This window comes from Camelus ferus, chromosome 19 (assembly GCF_009834535.1).
Source record: "Camelus ferus isolate YT-003-E chromosome 19, BCGSAC_Cfer_1.0, whole genome shotgun sequence".
Classification (NCBI taxonomy): Eukaryota; Metazoa; Chordata; class Mammalia; order Artiodactyla; family Camelidae; genus Camelus; species Camelus ferus.
In genome coordinates, this window is record NC_045714.1 from 31,463,717 (window position 1) to 31,480,568 (window position 16,852).

General features: G+C 47.1%; 1 protein-coding gene across 3 annotated transcripts in view; it reads left to right on the forward strand.

Annotated features, from left to right (window-relative positions):
* FERMT1 (fermitin family member 1) overlaps positions 1-4,659 on the forward strand; it is a 38,739-nt gene extending 34,080 nt beyond the window's left edge. For 2 of the 3 annotated variants that reach the window (XM_032461855.1, XM_032461858.1), the window contains 2 exons: positions 135-276; positions 1,654-1,827. In XM_032461855.1, coding sequence (XP_032317746.1) covers positions 135-276; positions 1,654-1,827 — 316 coding nt within the window. Of the gene's footprint in view, positions 1-134; positions 277-1,653 lie in introns of all 3 variants that reach the window. The other variant, XM_032461856.1, reaches the window with a different exon arrangement.
* The last annotated feature ends 12,193 nt before the right edge of the window (positions 4,660-16,852 follow it).

The window sequence follows — 16,852 nt, forward strand, 5'->3', positions numbered from 1 at the left end:
GTGGAAAGTTAACCCGTCATTGTCTACTCTTCAGAAATGATTTAGAAATGTTGATATTGTGTTTAAGAAGTTGCATGTGAATGGACATAAGGTTACAGGAAGCAACCGCTTCTTTGAATTAATTTTCTTTTCAGATTTAAAGGAAGCAAGAAAGATGACATTCTGGGAGTTTCATATAATCGGCTGATTAGAATTGATGCTGCCACTGGGATTCCAATTACAACATGGAGATTCACAAATATGAAACAGTGGAATGTAAACTGGGAAATCCGGCAGGTAAAGTGGAAGTTTCTCATATATTCAGTGTTGAGCCTATAAATGTGTCTTCCCTCCGAACTGCAGATTATTCTGTTTTTTGAAAAGGTGTTCTTAGAAACCACAAGCATGTGGTAATTGTCTGCTAAAATAATCACATGCAGTTCTGGGCAGTTTCCGAACAACTACAAGCCAAATGCTTTTGGATTAACACAAGTCGGCTTGGTCTCCATACAGACAGATTCTAAAATTGCTGAGAAGTTTGATTAATTTCCTTCAAGTCAGCAGGGGATTATGTAAGATTTAGGCTGATAACTACTTAGCAGAAACCACCTGAGATTGTAACCATCATACAAAATAAATCCAAAACAGGCCTCATCTGACTGGCTGCCAAGAGGTGTAACTGGCTGAGAATTCAGCCCACGTGGATAGTATTCCTGTCCCCAAAAGGAAAAAGTGCCTAAGAAGCCTGCAGGGTGCACAGATGATGGAGGAAAGCTTAGCCTGTGGGTTCAGGAGCCCTCACCCCCGTCAGCTCCACCCTAGGAACCAGGTCAGGCCAAACCTGCATCATGGGACCTACTAGACAAAGTCAGGGACACCTGAGTGTCGTGGTGATCTTAGACATTCTGCTCTTGCTAATCCAGACTCTCTTACCTCATTCCTTTGGCATTTCCCATTTTTCCAGTAGAAGACCATCAACGTAGGGGGAGGTTAAGAGACTCACATTTTTTTTTTTTTTTTTAAGAACCGTGGCTTCTCAGCAGGACTGTTGACTGGCTAGGCGCTCATTTGTAGAAGGGAGGTCTGAGATTAGGGAGCCTCTCAGGAATGGCTCGAACACCTTGTTGCATGCCCAGGACCACGTAAATCCGACTCTGGGAGTAAAAGCTGGGATCATTGAGTCTTAAAAGTCCGCAGCTGATTCCAATGAGCAGCTGGTTCCAATGAGTGGAGAACAGGTGAAGATGCAGTTTCTCCTAGTGCTTAGAGCTTAGGGCTTGCAGCTGGGAAGGGGTGAGGGCTGTGGCTGTAGGAAAACTCATGTGGGCCCTTCCTTCTCCATTAAAAAATCTTCAAACCCCCTGCCCCTCGACACAGGGGGTGCTTAGACAGTTCTTACACCTAAACAAAAGACAGACAGGCAGACAGAAAATAGTCTTTGTTGGGAGTTAGAATGTTCTGCCAGGTGTGCTGGAAGTGCCACTAGAGGGCGCTCGGGGAGCACCGCGTTTTCTATAAGCCGTTAAGGGGAGCGGCGGTTTGACGGGGCTTTGGGAAATCCACCTGTCGCGACCTCAGCCAGCGGCCCTCCGTTCCGGGGCCACCTCCGGCAAAGCAGCTTCTTTTCCTGTCCCCCTGTCAAAGTGTGAGCGTCCCGGCGCCTTCCTCTTCCAGGTGGCCATCGAGTTTGACCAGAACGTGTCCATTGCGTTCACCTGCCTGAGCGCGGATTGCAAGATCGTGCATGAGTACATCGGGGGCTACATCTTCCTGTCCACCCGCTCCAAGGACCAGAATGAAACGCTCGACGAGGACCTGTTCCACAAGTTGACCGGTGGCCAGGAATGAGCAGAGCAAGCCTGGGCGGGGGGGTCTACACAGCCCTGGGGGGCCAAAGGCAGGCCTCCCTGGATGCTGCGTCCCCTGCCTGCACTGGGTGTGCATTCAAGACTGACAGCCTGTGTCACCACCAGGCACCCAGACCCTCCCCTCATTTCAGACACCCTGCCTGCACGTCCCTCATCTTACTTGGCCCCTTGCTGGCAGCGGTGGAAGAGGCCTCAGTTAACCTCTCCTGGATGTGAGGGGCGGGAGAGAGGAGGGTGCTGGGACGTTGCTCGAAGGCCCAGCATGTGGCGACAGTTCTGTAACTCGCAGAGCCTGCAGGCGTTACGGCTCCAAGTTGTCCATATGCTTATCTGCTTTGTTGCCAAGTTAGCAGAAAAACAAAGGTTAAAAGCGCATGTGGCAAGGACATCTTATTCCACAAACTCAGGTATGAAAAGAAATATGGGGGAAGGAGGGTAGAGCTCAGTGGTAGAGCGCATGCTTAGTACGCATGAGATCCTGGGTTCAATCCCCAATACCTCCACTGAGTAAATAAATAAACCTAGTTACCTACCCCCTGCCCTGCAAAAAAAAGAAATATGTCCTTCTTTAACAGAAGTACTTTTAACTCCCATCTGGTGAAAATGGCAGAGGGAGTCCATGCATACACTTTTATCCCAGAGGTCAAGGTCCGGGGAAAGGAGGGGTGACCTGGGACCAGTTGGTGACAAGCGGTCAGAGTAGTGGCCCTCGGTGTCATCAGTCCACAATGACACATTGCCAAGGTGACCATTAACCCATCTGGTCTTGGACACTGGTGCTATCGGGCTCCTGCCCCACCCGCAAGTCCCATTCCATCCCTGGTGCTCCCTCCGCCACCTTTAAGTCCCTCCTTAAGTCATGGTGACACAGGAGCTCAGGGAAACCCATTCCTCAAACCCAGCAGGTTTCTCACCTGCTCCTGCTCTAGGCTGGAAGATGGGTCCAGTTCTAACCTCTTCATAAAAACCACCTCCCAGCAGTGAGGCTTCCAGCGAAGTCTCCATCCCAACCCTTCAGGGAGAGACAGGCAAGACCCAGGCAGACCCTTTCACAAAGACCACCGTGTTCAAGGGCTGGGCCCCTCACTGGCTTCCACCTCCTGGACCTTTGGCTGGTCCGTGGGGAAGAGAAGCCTTTTCTCATCACCCGTCAGTGTTCTCCTGGATTTGGTGTCTGGTTATATGACTCATGGCCTTTCCCCTAAAGGCCTTTTTTTTTTTTTCCAAGTTTACACGTCTAAATTTCATTATCTCCAAGCCACAATGCCAATCACACATGCACACCCTTTAAAATGGTAACAAACAACAACACGCTTAGAGAACAAAACACAGCAAAAAAACACAGTGGACCACCAGAGACAAATGTCCCAGTGTCTTAAGGTCCGGGAATCTGGACATGCTACCCCCTGGACTGAAGAGACATCTTCAGGTTTAAGGCAAAGGGAACAGCCTACACAAGGCACAACCGCCAGCTGCCACTGGAAGAATCTTAGTTATTTCTTCCTTGGGGGTTTGAGTGCCTGTCTCCTGTCCCCACCCCTAGACTTTTTTTTCTCTGCTTTTTGCTCTGTCATCTCTGCCTTGAGACATGACTGTGGGCCAATTAACAGTTGCCTCAAATGAATAAACCCAATTACCACCCCCTAAGTGGGGAGGGTGTAGCTCAAGTGGTAGAGCGCATGCTTGACATGCACGAGGTCCCAGGTTCAATCCCCAGTACCTCCTCCAAATAGAAATAAACGAACAGGTGCCTCAATTGTCAGCTTCTGTTTTGGTTTGGCAGTGTTGGGAGGAGTGAGTTTTAAGAAGGTAACAAGCAGTACTGGGGCTAGAGGGAAATACCAGACTTCTTTTTTTTTTAATGTATAAATATTCTCCTGTCACACAGAGGACGTGGGTTGCCAGGTGAGGCAGAGACTCCCTTCACATTTTGAAGTTCTTTCAGGATGCAAAGCTCAGGGGGCCTGGCTAGACCTCAGATGCCCCAAAACACTGGGTGTTGCTTTGTTTTCCAACAAAGCCATCTGAGAAGACAGATCTCCACAGTTCTGGGGGCCACCTCGAGTCAGCCTTGGCGGGGGACCCTTAGGCCCAGAGATAGAAGCTGTCACTGGAAATCCCTCTTTCAGCCTCTCCTTGGAGGTGAATGTTAGTTAAGAATCTTCAAACACCAGCTGAACTTCTGAGGCCTAGCCGAAAGCTGGGAGGTGGCTTAGGCACTTGGAAAATCTGGTCCATGTCGTAAAGAATTTAGTCTGAAGTGTTTTGTAGAGAAACCAGTGCTGCGTGTACTACGGTAAACTTGGTGGTGACTTCTCCATAGTCCTGGGCTTCGCGGTTTTAGATCCTAGCTGGGTGCTACAGTAAAACAGTGCTCCCTGATGTGACTTTTTACCTGCCTGCTGCCACACACAGCTCTGCCTAATTTACCAAAGCTGGCCCTTCAGTACAACCCTCTTCCTTAGCTTTTCCTCCTTGTCTGGCATCTCCTTGGAAACACTCAAAAGAGTTGCCTGGTTTTAACCAAACTTTCAGGGGAGCATTTCTTCCTTGAGTACACTGCCACCTCCCGGAGTAAACAAGTGTGACAAGAAACCCTAAAAATGCTGCTATTCCAAAGAGGACTCTTTTATTTTTGAGGACTTTGTTTTCTTACATTAGGTGCAAAGGTCACCTGACTTCCTATGATAAAAAATTGAAATTAACATGTGCCTTTCAGCCCTGTTTGCTTTTTTATCTATACTACATGGGTAACTATGCATTTTTTATCTTATGTGCATTTTTTTAATTAAAAGTTTTATCTGGATTTGAATGCAGGCTAGGAGCATCCTTTCAGCGTGTTGTCTCTTTAAAAAGGTGAATATTTTTTCCACTACAAAAAAGAAGTGCAACTTTCAGGTTTAACACTTGCTTTTCCTCACAGTTCCAAGATTTGAGCTTATTCTCTGCAGTGAGATTGACTTAGAATCCTCCCGTAACCACCGGTTTCAACTCCTTTCTCATTGACAGTCACCAGATTTCCTGACGTATCATGAGTTTTTTTTATCCAGGTCTACCTTTTGGAAGAAGCATCATAGAGCAAAGAAAAGCCATAGGCAGAGAAGCATCAGAGGGCCTCTGATTTGATGGCCAGATGTCAAGGGCATATCTTTGATCTAGTGGTACATCGTACATGGTACATGTTAGAGGCAGACGGTCCATAAGGGGTAGGGATGTGCTGTTTGTAGATGTCCCTTCATGCAGTTCTCACATCCACACGTAGGGGGCAGGAACAACGTGCCTTCTCATTTTACAGAGAAGCCACACTCAGAAGGTAAAATAACTTCCCATCAGTAAGCAGTGGAACCAGGATTCAAAGCCGCGTTTGTCTTAACTCCAAAGACCACTGAGCTTAACCCAGCAAACCCCACCCTTCCATTTCCAGCCCTGCTCAGCCCTAGTGCGGACTTCTCCTGAGCTCAGTGTCCCCATGTCACACTGTAGAAGAGGGCCAGGGAGGTTAGGGGTTGGCTGCCCCAGAGTAGCTGGGGAGGTGCAGGTGGATCAAAAAGGTCTAGAAGCCACAGAAATGAGCTATCTGGTGAGTATTTTATGATTCTGGGAAAGTTTCGTTTTCAGTTCCAGGGTGGAAAAAGTAAGCAAATGAGTTTCATTTGAAAACTCATCTTTGAGTTGTAAACACTAGAAGCCAAGGCATTCTGCAATTTTTGTTTTCCGGAATCACTAAAAAAAAAATTTTTTTTTTAATGCTCTTGTAGTAAAGACCTTTTTCCCTTCCATACATTCAGCAAAGGGTGAAATGGAAAAGGAGGCGCCCTTCGACCCCTCCAGCCTCCCTGAGAGATTCTGGGGTGACACAGGGAGGGGAGGAGGCAGGGAAATCACTTGAAATAATGAAATTATAAATTTTTCATTATTCTCCCACACAAACACATGACTTTATGAAATCACATGAAATATGATCATGTGAATAAATGAAATATATATGATTTTTTTTCATCATTTCCCACACAAACATGATTTTCCCACTTCCTCCCCTTCCCCCGCTGTCACCCCAGAATCTCTGGGAATGGCAGGGGTGGGAAGAAGCTGCCTCCTCTTCTATTTTGCCCCCTCTTCCCCTTCATGCCCCTTCCTCCAAGAGCCGTTGAGCCCTGGACGTCCCAGACAAGCTGAAGGGCAGCACTTCGCCCTTTCTTGTGTTCAAGTTTCTCCTTTCTCAACACTTGTAGCTCATTGAAGCCGTGTGGCAATGCTGAGTGCTGTCAGAAGGGGACAAAATCAGCCTCTCCCGTCCTCCATCCTCACAAATGCCCGTGTTGCCCTGGACCCCGCTGGCCTTGGGGTGATAGGTCCTCAGATTTGGTTACAGTGGAACCCTTCCTGCTGAATGAAAGGTCAGATGCTAATGAATTAAGCCCTACTTGAGCCCAGGTTCCATGGAAGCCACTTTGGAAAACACTGGATTAGATGATTTAGAAGGAGCCTCCAGGAGCCTCCCCACATCTACCCAAACATCCTGTGTTACATCAAGACCTGGTTACCTCAACAAGAGGGGCTATGAAAACACACACGGCGGGGAGGATGTAGTTCAAGTGGTAGAGCGCATGCTTAGCATGCATGAGGTCCTGGGTTCAATCCCCAGTGCCTCCTCTAAAAATGAAGAAATAAACCAAATTACCTCCAACCTCAGAAAAAAAGGCCTAAATAAATAAATCACTCTTAAATAACATTTTAAAAAGGGCACTCATAAAATAGGATGGGAATTCAAGATTTCATCTGGACTCACTAGTCACACTGTCAAAAAGATTTCTAACTAAATGAATTTACTTCCTTCTGACTCGCCGTGTGACATAGAAGACCTCGAATTCCCCTACATGCCTCAGTTTCTTTGGTCATGACAGTGGAAACATCCTGCAGCCACTCCCCCTCAGGGGACCCCCAGCTGACCAGTGCTGTCCGGGGACCCTGAAGGGAGTCATTTTGAAATTTGAGAGGTGAGGCCTTGGCTGCTCTGAGATCCCTAGGACGGAAGGACGGGCCCTGGGGAGGAGACAGAAGACCTTCTGTGAGTGGAGCCCTGGCCTCAGGAAGGGGAGGGTCCAAAGCCCCAAGCCTGTGTCCTCTGACTCAAGGGCTGTGTCGTCAGAGGCCTTGGTGGCCCCAAACAGGGCCCCTGATAGGATGAAGGGAAGACAAATGAGGTTCCAGAAGGGAAACAAGCATATGTGTGTATTTATTTATATTTATATACATATGTATATATATCTCCTTGAGAAAAGAGCAGGTGATGCAGCAGGGCGGGGGGGCCCAGGCTCAACACATGGGGCGTGGTGACAGGCTGGCTGGTTTGTGCCCAGCACCTGGCTGGTAAAGGCAACCCCTACTTGTGGCCACCATGGCGATTAAGGCGGAGCAGGGACACTCCTGCAGGCGACAGGACGGGAAGTGGGGGAGCCAGTGCCGAACAGTCAGATATTCCTTTTTTTTTTTCCCCCAAATAGTCAGATATTCCTGCTCACTAAGCACACGCTCTACCTCCGAGCTGTACCCTCCCCCATGTTACTATCTCATTTGAAGGTATTTTCTCACTTGCTTTGCTGATCACATCCAGAAAATTCTCTTACAGAGTCTGAGTTTGATCATGTTTTTCACCATAATCAAAATCCAGAAACATCAGCCTGGTCAAAAAGGAAAGTGAAAAAGCAGCAGGAGAGGGAGATCAAGCCTTGGTCCGAGGGGTGTGTCTCCTCAGCTGTGAAGCCACGGTCCGGGTCTGGGTCGGGGTCCGGGTGCTTCCTTGCCGCCCTCTGTATTCCGGCATTCTGTGATCACGGTCCATTTCGGTCCCCCCACCCCACCCAGGTCAAGGCACACCCCCTACTCCGATGTAACGCTCCGGGCCTTTCTACCATGCACGTGTCTTTCTTTCAAAACTCTTGCATCACTCTGCCAACGTGACCCCAGTATCTGTGTCAGGCCACATAGTTACAAAACTCGAATTTCAGGGCCAGTTGGCAGGCTGCCATGGCTGTCAAATATGCCCCAGGGGCTAAAGGGATACCGAGGGGATAAATGGCGATGCCACTTTAGAGCCAGTGAAGTCAGCCTCCACCTCCCCAAAGAGTGGTCTCAACGACAGTGAAGCTCACAGCACATGGCTGAAGGCTCAGGAAGCTAGCACGGACCCAGGGCTGCCACTTGTGCTGCCCACGAGTCTTTCAATTCATCCTCCAGGTGAGGTAGGTATTAGCCCCATTGTACAGATTAGGAAAAGTGTGGTGGCGTCCTGGTAAATTGCTTTTTTTTAATGAACAAAGTCGATTTATTTAAAAGGAAGACTACAGAATTTGACATTGAGAGAGGTATCAAAGACCCACAGGATTTATAACTGATAAATACCAAAATGATTGGCTATAAACCATGTAAAAATACATTCCCTGGTCCCCAAACAGAACATAAATTAGGTATGGCAATTATAAAATGTTTACATACATTTCCCTTATAATTTTTAAGAACCATTCTAAAGAATTTATTTGTATAACAAATTTACCATATCCATTGATAAAAAAAAATTATTAATTTGAATTTATTATTGCTTGCCCTTTTCTATACATAACAGTGGCTTTTGTCCCAAGTTCTCCTTGAACTTTTTATTTGCCATAAAGGTCTTTTTACTCCTAATTCTTTCTACAAACAGAAGAAGGAGGCTAATCCGTCATGGATCCTGTAGAAAACAATGTGAAGAAAAGTTCTAGAGTGAACAAAAATACCGGTGAATATATTATCTTTCTGAAAAGGGGAGGATTGGGTGGCTAGCTGAGATCCATTTCTGCGCCAATGAAACAAATGGAAGTGAAACCTGAGAACAAGCAGAACTGAAGCTCAATGCCAACGTGCTGTGTCTCTGAGGCCAGCTGAGGACAGTCCCCCAAGCTCAGTGAAGCCCAGTGCACACGTGGGCTCCCTGAGGTAGCCCAGATGGTTGCTGTGAATCCCAGCTGGGTGTAGATGGCACTTCAAATGACAATGGTATAGTTTGATACGAAATTTCCTGGTAAATTTTTAATAACTCTGTGGGCGGGAGGGAGCCCTGGTTTGCCAGTTTCCCTGGCGTAGACTCCCACCACAGCCAACATGACACCAAGATGACATCACTGAATACAAAGTTGGGAAGAGGTTCAAACACCTGGCTCTCTCTCAAACACAGGGCTGAGCCAACCTCAGCACACACTGGAACAGGGTACAGAGGACAAACAACTGGTCAAGGTCACCCAGCTAAAACAGCTAAAATGTGGGACGGGAGGATGTGGACCCACACCTCTGACGTTAGCACAACTTTGGATATTCCCATGTGAACGGTGAGGTCTCATGAGCGGAGAGCCCTAGGTTGTGTTTCTCTGTGATAATATAGCCCTGAAGTGAGTTTTCACAGAACATACAAATCTCCCTAGATGTTCTTCCTCCCAGTTACGTTACACCAGATTCCAAACGTCACAATGGTGACAGTTTCCACTAAAAAATCTTCAGACCCCAACTGCTTGTCCGGTATGACATTTGACTGCAAATCTGGGTCAGAGGTGGGGTTCAGGAGGGGAAAGAGTTCTGCCTTCTTCCCAAAAGAACAAACACCAAACCATGACCTGAGACAACCCCCCAGCCCCCACGTCCGTAATGGGCTGGCCTTTGCAGATAAATGATTAACGTCAAGTCCACCAGGGAGAGGCGACTCTTCCTCAGGGACCGAGCTCTGTTTTCAGAGGCTGAGTGGAATGTTTTTATTCTGACCTTTTCCTCCCTTTATAAATGGTTCTGTGAATCAGGTAGACATCAGGAGAGCAAAGGGGCAGCCAAACACTTTGCAAGAAGCTGTTGAATAATCCGCTCCTTATAACCTGGCCAAGTCCAGCCTAGGATAAGGGGCTGTAAACGCAAGTGAATTTGGGGGTAAAGAATGTGCACAACCCAGGCACCGCTGGTCACATGTCTCCAAAATGTGTGAAGCTATACCCAGTATATCTGAGAATGTAATGCAGTCTATGGGCCAATAATTTTCAAGCCATGCTCGGGTCCAACCAATCATAATTCAACTAATTTAGTTAAATGCACACACACATAATTTTTGCATATTTCAGTTAGAATTGTTCAGCTGCAAGTGACAGAAAATCCAAAATAATAAAGGCTCAAAAACAAGAAAGAAGTTCTCTGTCTCTTCCACCTAAAACTCCTAAAGCAAGCAGAAGCCAAAAAGGCATGCCTCACCATGTCGGGGACCCGCGTCCTTTTAGGCTTTTATTCACTCTACACAGCTTCTACTCACAAAGTCATCCCATGGTCTAATGTGGCCGCTTAGCTCCACTGTGTCCCATGGCTTCAATTAGCTAGAAGGGAGATCGAAATATTTGGTCTTTATTCAAAGTAGCCATGAACTCAGTTAAAAATCAGGGTTCTTTTTCTGATAAAGGTGAGGATATTTATTGGGAGTCAAGGAGCTCCCTCGGCCATAAGCACATGGCACTGTGCTAGGCACTGCCAGCTGCTACAGATAACTCCACTGAAAAGAGTTTCTAGTCTAGCAAGAGATGGACATTGGAGCAAATAACTACATAATGCTATGTAACAGGTTCTATTCTTGACATGTGAAAAAGACATACGAGAACAAAAAGAAGAGAATGGTTAGTTTTGTTGAATCAGAGGCAAAGTAGGAAGGATTTCCCAGAGGAGGAGTCATTTAGACTTGGCCTTGGAAGGCTGAGTAAGAGTTCGCCAAGTGGGGAGAAGGGCAGGAATTAGGTCAAGCTTGGCAGAGCAGCCACTAGCAGAGAGAGCGAGCCAGTGAACGTTCTTGTCCATGAGGGGACAGACTTGCATTTTAGAAACACATGCCTGGCAGCTGATGGAGACTGGATGGAAGGGGGGGGGCACACTGGAAGTTGGAGGGTCAGCTCAGAGGCTGCTGTGACGACCAAGTTAAAAGACGCTGAGGAGGGGTGTCAGGGTATAGCTCAGTGTCAGAGCATATGGTTCAATCCCCAGTGCCTCCATTTGGGGGAGAAAAAAAACACACAGAACTGGAGCTAAGCCAGTGGAAAGAGAAGTAGATGTGAGAGCTGTCTCAGCACTAAAATCAGTGGACTTTGCAATTGTGGCCAACACTACATTTGCAAGGTATTTGGTTATTACCTACCAAAACCACTTTCCCTTCTTCCTTGCTAACAGAATCTGAATTTGACTGAGTGAATGTGTCCAGCCCCATGGATGGATCTTTATTGGTCTGCACCAGTCGTGACAATCCTGTTCCACACTTTCCAGTTCCCTTTGTAGGGAGGGGTGGCCATGTGGCTGGTTCTGACCAATGAAGCCCAAGGGAAAGTACACTATGGAGATTCTGATAAAAGGGAGATGCAGCTGGCTTCACTTTGACCTGTCCCCATTTCTTCCTGCCTTGAATGTAGATGTGATGTCCGGAGGTACAGCAGCTGTTTTGCAACCTGAAGGCAACAAGCCTGAGGATGAAAGGGTATCCTAAAGATGGTGGAGCCTGAAAACAGGAGTCAACGTCATCAGAGGACAGCTGAAAGGACACCAACAGCCTCTAATTCTGGACTTTCTGTTGTGTGAGAAAAATAAACAAATGTGTTTAAGTCACTGTTAGGTAGGTTTTCTATATCTTTCAGCTGAATGTATTCCCAGATGATTGTTGTGAACAGTAAATGGGTGATTTTGTAGAGTAATGGAACGGAGGGTTGAGCCTGACCTACAGTTTCTAACGTGGCTAGTTGGGTGGAATGAAAACCAATTGATAAGTAAATATAAAGGAGGGAGAGGAGGTATAGATAGTAATCTGTGGACATGAACAGTAAATTTGGTCTGGGTGATTCTAAGATCTCAGTCACTCCTGACATGATGTGATTCTGTGAAGTATGTGTGGACCTTCACAATGGTGCATCCTCAGAACTCCCCTTTGGAAGTTCTTAGCAAAGCCTCATTCACCTTATTTGGGATTCCCTGGCTATAAATGAACCTTCATTACTTTCATGGGGATTCAATTCAATTCAGTTTGGGGAAATATCTAAAATTAAATAAGGTAAGTTATGAGATTGTGATAAATAAAATATTTTGGTGAATGCTTTAATAAGTAGAAGTAATTCTGTTGACTGTTTTGTATGTGAGTCATAAACTCCTTCTGAAAACAATTCCAGAACAAGAATTACAAATATATTTTCAACACTGAAAGCACCATTTGCAAAAAGACACCACCTACCAAGTAACTTTGCTCAAGACCAACTCTTGCCACATTTTTTTTTTTAATTACTCTCAGGAGTTTGTGATCCAAACAGCCTCTCAGGTAAAAACAAGCAAGTATTTTCCATGTTCTCAACACTCCTAAAAAAAGAAATGATCTTAAAAAAAGAAAGAAATGATCTCAGAGTTCTAATCTTGGGTTCTTTCTCAGACTTGAATGCAATTAAGCCTAGTTCCTTCCAAGCAATAAAATGGAAAGAACAGCCCACGCCTCCCATCTAAAGGGGTGTGGTGAACAAGAGTTGGTCATCAACTTCCCAGAATTTGGAGCATCTCTTATAGGTTCCATAAATACTGGGCATAATTAATAATCACCCATAAAGTGATTTTGTCATCCATTTATTACTGAGGATTAATAATCATGTACTTACAATCTGTATTCTTTTCAACAATTACAGAAAGCCATCACTGTTAAAATCTGCTTTTCAAACACCTAACATTCCTACTCTGAAATTCCTATGTTGTACCTTTTCTTCTCAGCTTTCCTCAACACCTCCATTCAGCCAATGATTTGTAACATAATAACCGTATGTTGCTGAGCACAGTGAAGTCACCAGAGGAACAGAGCTCATCTTTTCCCTCTGCATCTGTCCTCACAACGTCTTTCTTCCCTCCTGCCCCAGTTTGAATCTTTTCCACGACAGACTTTAACAGGATCTCAAATGGTATTTTAAAATTTCTAAGCATTCTATAAATCCTCATGCTGAAATTTTACAGCCATTGAGTGATGCCTTACTAGGAAAATAAATATGAGATTCAACACTCATTACTATTTTATTTCCTCCAGCTCATTTCCTCACAGACAGCAGCACCCACTTAGATATCTGAGTCCCCCGCCTCTTCTCTGTACACCACTCGGTGAGAGCTGGCTGCCCGGAGACTTGACAACCTGGTACCATCTCCTCCCACAATCACCCCCCCCCCAATTCCGCCAGCTTATCTCTGTTGTCAGAGAAGGATGAGCCTTCAAGCTTGTACATTCCGATTCCAGCTCTTGGGGGAAGAACCCTCGGCACAGTCATCTGGCGCCTGGAGGGCAGGGCAGGGGCACCTGGTGGTGCAATCACCTGTCACCTAGGCCAGCCCACCTCACCCCACCCAGGCTGCTAGAACTGAACAGAGCTGGACAGGACCCCCTTGGAAAGCACCCATTCTGGGTCTCTGGTGCAACCTGTATTAGGAGCATGTATTTCTGGGGTTCTGGGGATGGAACAGGGACAGCAGGGGTCAGAACCCCTAGAAATTCTGCCCAGTCACCTCTCATCGGGTTTGTTACTAAGCCATACCTCTGGGAAAAGGCCACAGTGCTAATGCCAGGGCAGATGAGCTCGGCCAGCTGTGCAAATGAGCCCAGAGCCCAGAATAGAACAGTGAGAATAAGGCTGCCCTTCCTTCTCACTGGGCTATTGGACTCAGTTACGTGAGCCCAGACAAGCCAATTTCCCTCAGTGGGGCTCAGTTTTCTCTCTCTAAAATGGACCGAGAAGAGTGGAAACAGACAAGTTCTAAGGTCACTTCTAAGGCCAACGATCCATGACTCTGATTTTTATCTAAATCCAGAAAAGAAGTGTGCCCAAGTGTATAATTAGTGGCTCATTGTGTTTTTCTTGGGTTTGCTAACAATCTAACCTTGTGATCTTTTTCCACAAGATCTTTCCCCCAAAGATTCCTGAGAGTATTGAGAATCTGGATTGGAAATTTTTTTTGTGTGACTCAATTCTTTCCTTCCATTCCCACCCACGCCCACACCCACCATGTCCCATCTCAACCCTCACCTGAGCCCTTCTTAAAGCTGGGATGCTGGCAGACCTGGGCTGCAAATCCCAGGCACTTGAATTTAATGTTTACTGGTTTGAGTCCGGCCCCATCCCCTCCCAGGCACAATGGAGGCCATCCTGACTCACCATGTATTCTTTTTTTTTTTTTAATTTAATTTTTTAATTAAAGTATAGTTGATTTACAACATTTCAGATGTACAGCAAAGCGGCTCAGTTATACATGTATATATATTCTTTTTCAGATTCTTTTCCATTATAGCTTACTACAAGGTATTGAATATAGCTCCCTGTGCTATACAGTAGGTCCCTGTTATTTGTCTATTTTATATATAGTAGCGTGTATCTGTGAATCCCAAACTCCTAATTTGTCCCTCCCCCACCTTTTCCCCTTTGGTAACTATGAGTTTGTTTTCTATGTCTGTGAATGTATTCCTGTTTTTTAAATAAGTTCATTTGTATCATTTTTTTAAGATTCCACATATAAATGATATCCTATGGCATTTTTCTTTCTCTTTCTGGCTCACTTCACTTAGAATGACAGTCTCTAGGTGCATCCATGTTGTGCAAGTGGCATTATTTTATTTTTATGGCTGAGTAGTATTCCATTGTATAAATATACTACATCTTCTTTATCCAGTCATCTGTTGATGGACATTAAGGTTGTTTCCATGTCTTGGCTATTGTCAATAGTGTGCCTACAAACACTGGGGTGCAGTCACCATGTACTCTTTTCCCATCCATTTGTTGAATGTTTCTCCCGAGTACCAGACTCCACCCTGGGCACCTGTGCTACTGAGAACAACGTGGCCCAGTTCTCAAGAAGTTGAGTCCTAAATTAGGGAGGAGCCACATCAGTCAACCTGACGGTAGTTAACCAGGTCACGTGGGAGAGAACACAAATGAGGGCCTCCCTGGGCGAAACCCTGAAGGCGCTACAGCTGGTGCTGTCGGTGCCCACCCGCATCCCCTAGCCCTCCTTAGAGTTCGCAGGGCAAGCCAGATGTGCTAGGCAGCTAAAACCATGGAAACAACCTTCAAGACAACAAGCAGCATAGGCTGGTGGGTAAATCCCCCACCTCCTTGACACATGACGAAATAATCTTGAGGCAGCTCTCCAGAGCCTCCCAGATGATCCCAGTGGGACCACGTGACCTGCTGTTAACACACCTGTGGTGCCTGCCCTTCCCTGTCTCACTTCCCGACTCTCTCTCCACGCCTCTTGGAATGGTGTCCCGAATAAACCACCTGCATCCAAACCCTTCCCGGCTTCTGAGGGAAGCCACGGTAGGTCTGGCAGAGTGAGCAGGACTGGAGAGTAAGGTGGTGGGGAGAGGGCGCCCAGGCAGAGGAGCCGCTTGGGTACCACTTGGGTACCGCTTGGGGGATGGAGGGCGGATGTGGCCTGGCATTCGGCGTGGGGTGGCATGGGGAGGACACACAATTGTTGGCTCCAGGACTTTGTTGTGGGACCTTATCACCCTTGTCCAAGGGGGACAAACACTTCAGTCATCTTTTCCTGGCCTCTCAGAGGTTCTGGAAGAGAGAAGGTCACCCTTGTCCAAGGGGGACAAACACTTCAGTCATCTTTTCCCGACCTCTCAGAGGTTCTGGAAGAGAGAAGGGGCTGGAGAAGATGTCCAGGGCCTTCCTGAGAGGTGCCCTGTGGCACTGCCCAGGTGTCTGCCTCAGTCCTGGGTCCACAGGGGCTCAGGAGTTTGCCTCTGTTTCTTTGAAGAATGAACTACTCCACTATGAAAGGAAATTTCCCAACTGTCCTGGCTTCTTGCATGATTTGGGTCTATCTAAACATTTGAAAGAGATTCTCTTATGCTTACAGGGGATATTTCAGTGTCCGAGGCTGAAGCCTGTAGAAGGCAATATAAAGCAGTGGTTAAGCCAGACAGACTGCCTACGGTGTGCTCCGGAGCCCAGCCAGCCTCTGTGAGCCTTAGTTTCCTCATCTGTAGCATAAGAAAACTCGTACCTGGTGAAGTTTCCGTGAGATAGTGCGTGTGACATTAAGGTTCTGAGTACAGCCACCGGGGCAAGGCTAACCTGCCACCTGGGTCCATAAGCAAATTCTGCAGCTCAAAAGCCCAGCTGGGCAGCCCACTGAGAGTGTGTCTGCTTGGGTTGGGTATGACCGGAGCAACCAAGAAGTCCAAGGGCCAAGCTCAGACAACAGGTCAGCCTGTCCTTGCCGCCACTGGTGAGCTAGCCAGCCAGCAAGACCCCAGGGGGCTCCTCAGCCCCAGCCTGTCCAGACCCCTTGCCCCACCAGTGCACAGAGCAGCATGCTGATGTCACTGTCTGGGGTCCTCTTTATAGTTCTCCATGGAAAGCCACTTCCTCCTCAGGGTTTCTCTTCAAACCGGCATGTCTCAGTGGATTTCTGTTGGCCTCAGGTTGTCAGTTGCCTTGAGGGCAGACCCGGCTGGTTACACTGAGAGAAGCTGAGGTTTTAGCTGATCTGCTCGATGCTCTCTGTGCCCGTGAACCAAGCAAAGGCAGAGGTAAGGGCCTCACCTGAGGCTGCCCACTGACCCCCAGGCTGGTCCTGTCACCTCTCCACCTTTCCCTGACTTCTCCGTCCCACTGACCTCCCCTGTCATTTATGTACAGTGTTTCTACTGGGCCTCAAGCTCCCTAAGTAGCAACTGCCCCATCCCAGACAAAGTTGCACAAAACAGACCTCTCCCCGCCTCCCGGCCCGGCTGATGAAGGTATACTTCTGAGCACCAGGGCCAAGGGCTGGCACTTAGGCTGAAAGGATATTTTTCAGGCTTTGGGTGGAGAAGGCCTCAAAGGAGATCCCAGTGGATAACTTGCAATTACTCAATTAAACAAGCCACTTCCCAGAGGTCCTGGAGTTCCTCAGAGCAGCTCAGATAAGGACTGACAGGAGGAAGGATGAAGTTTTGG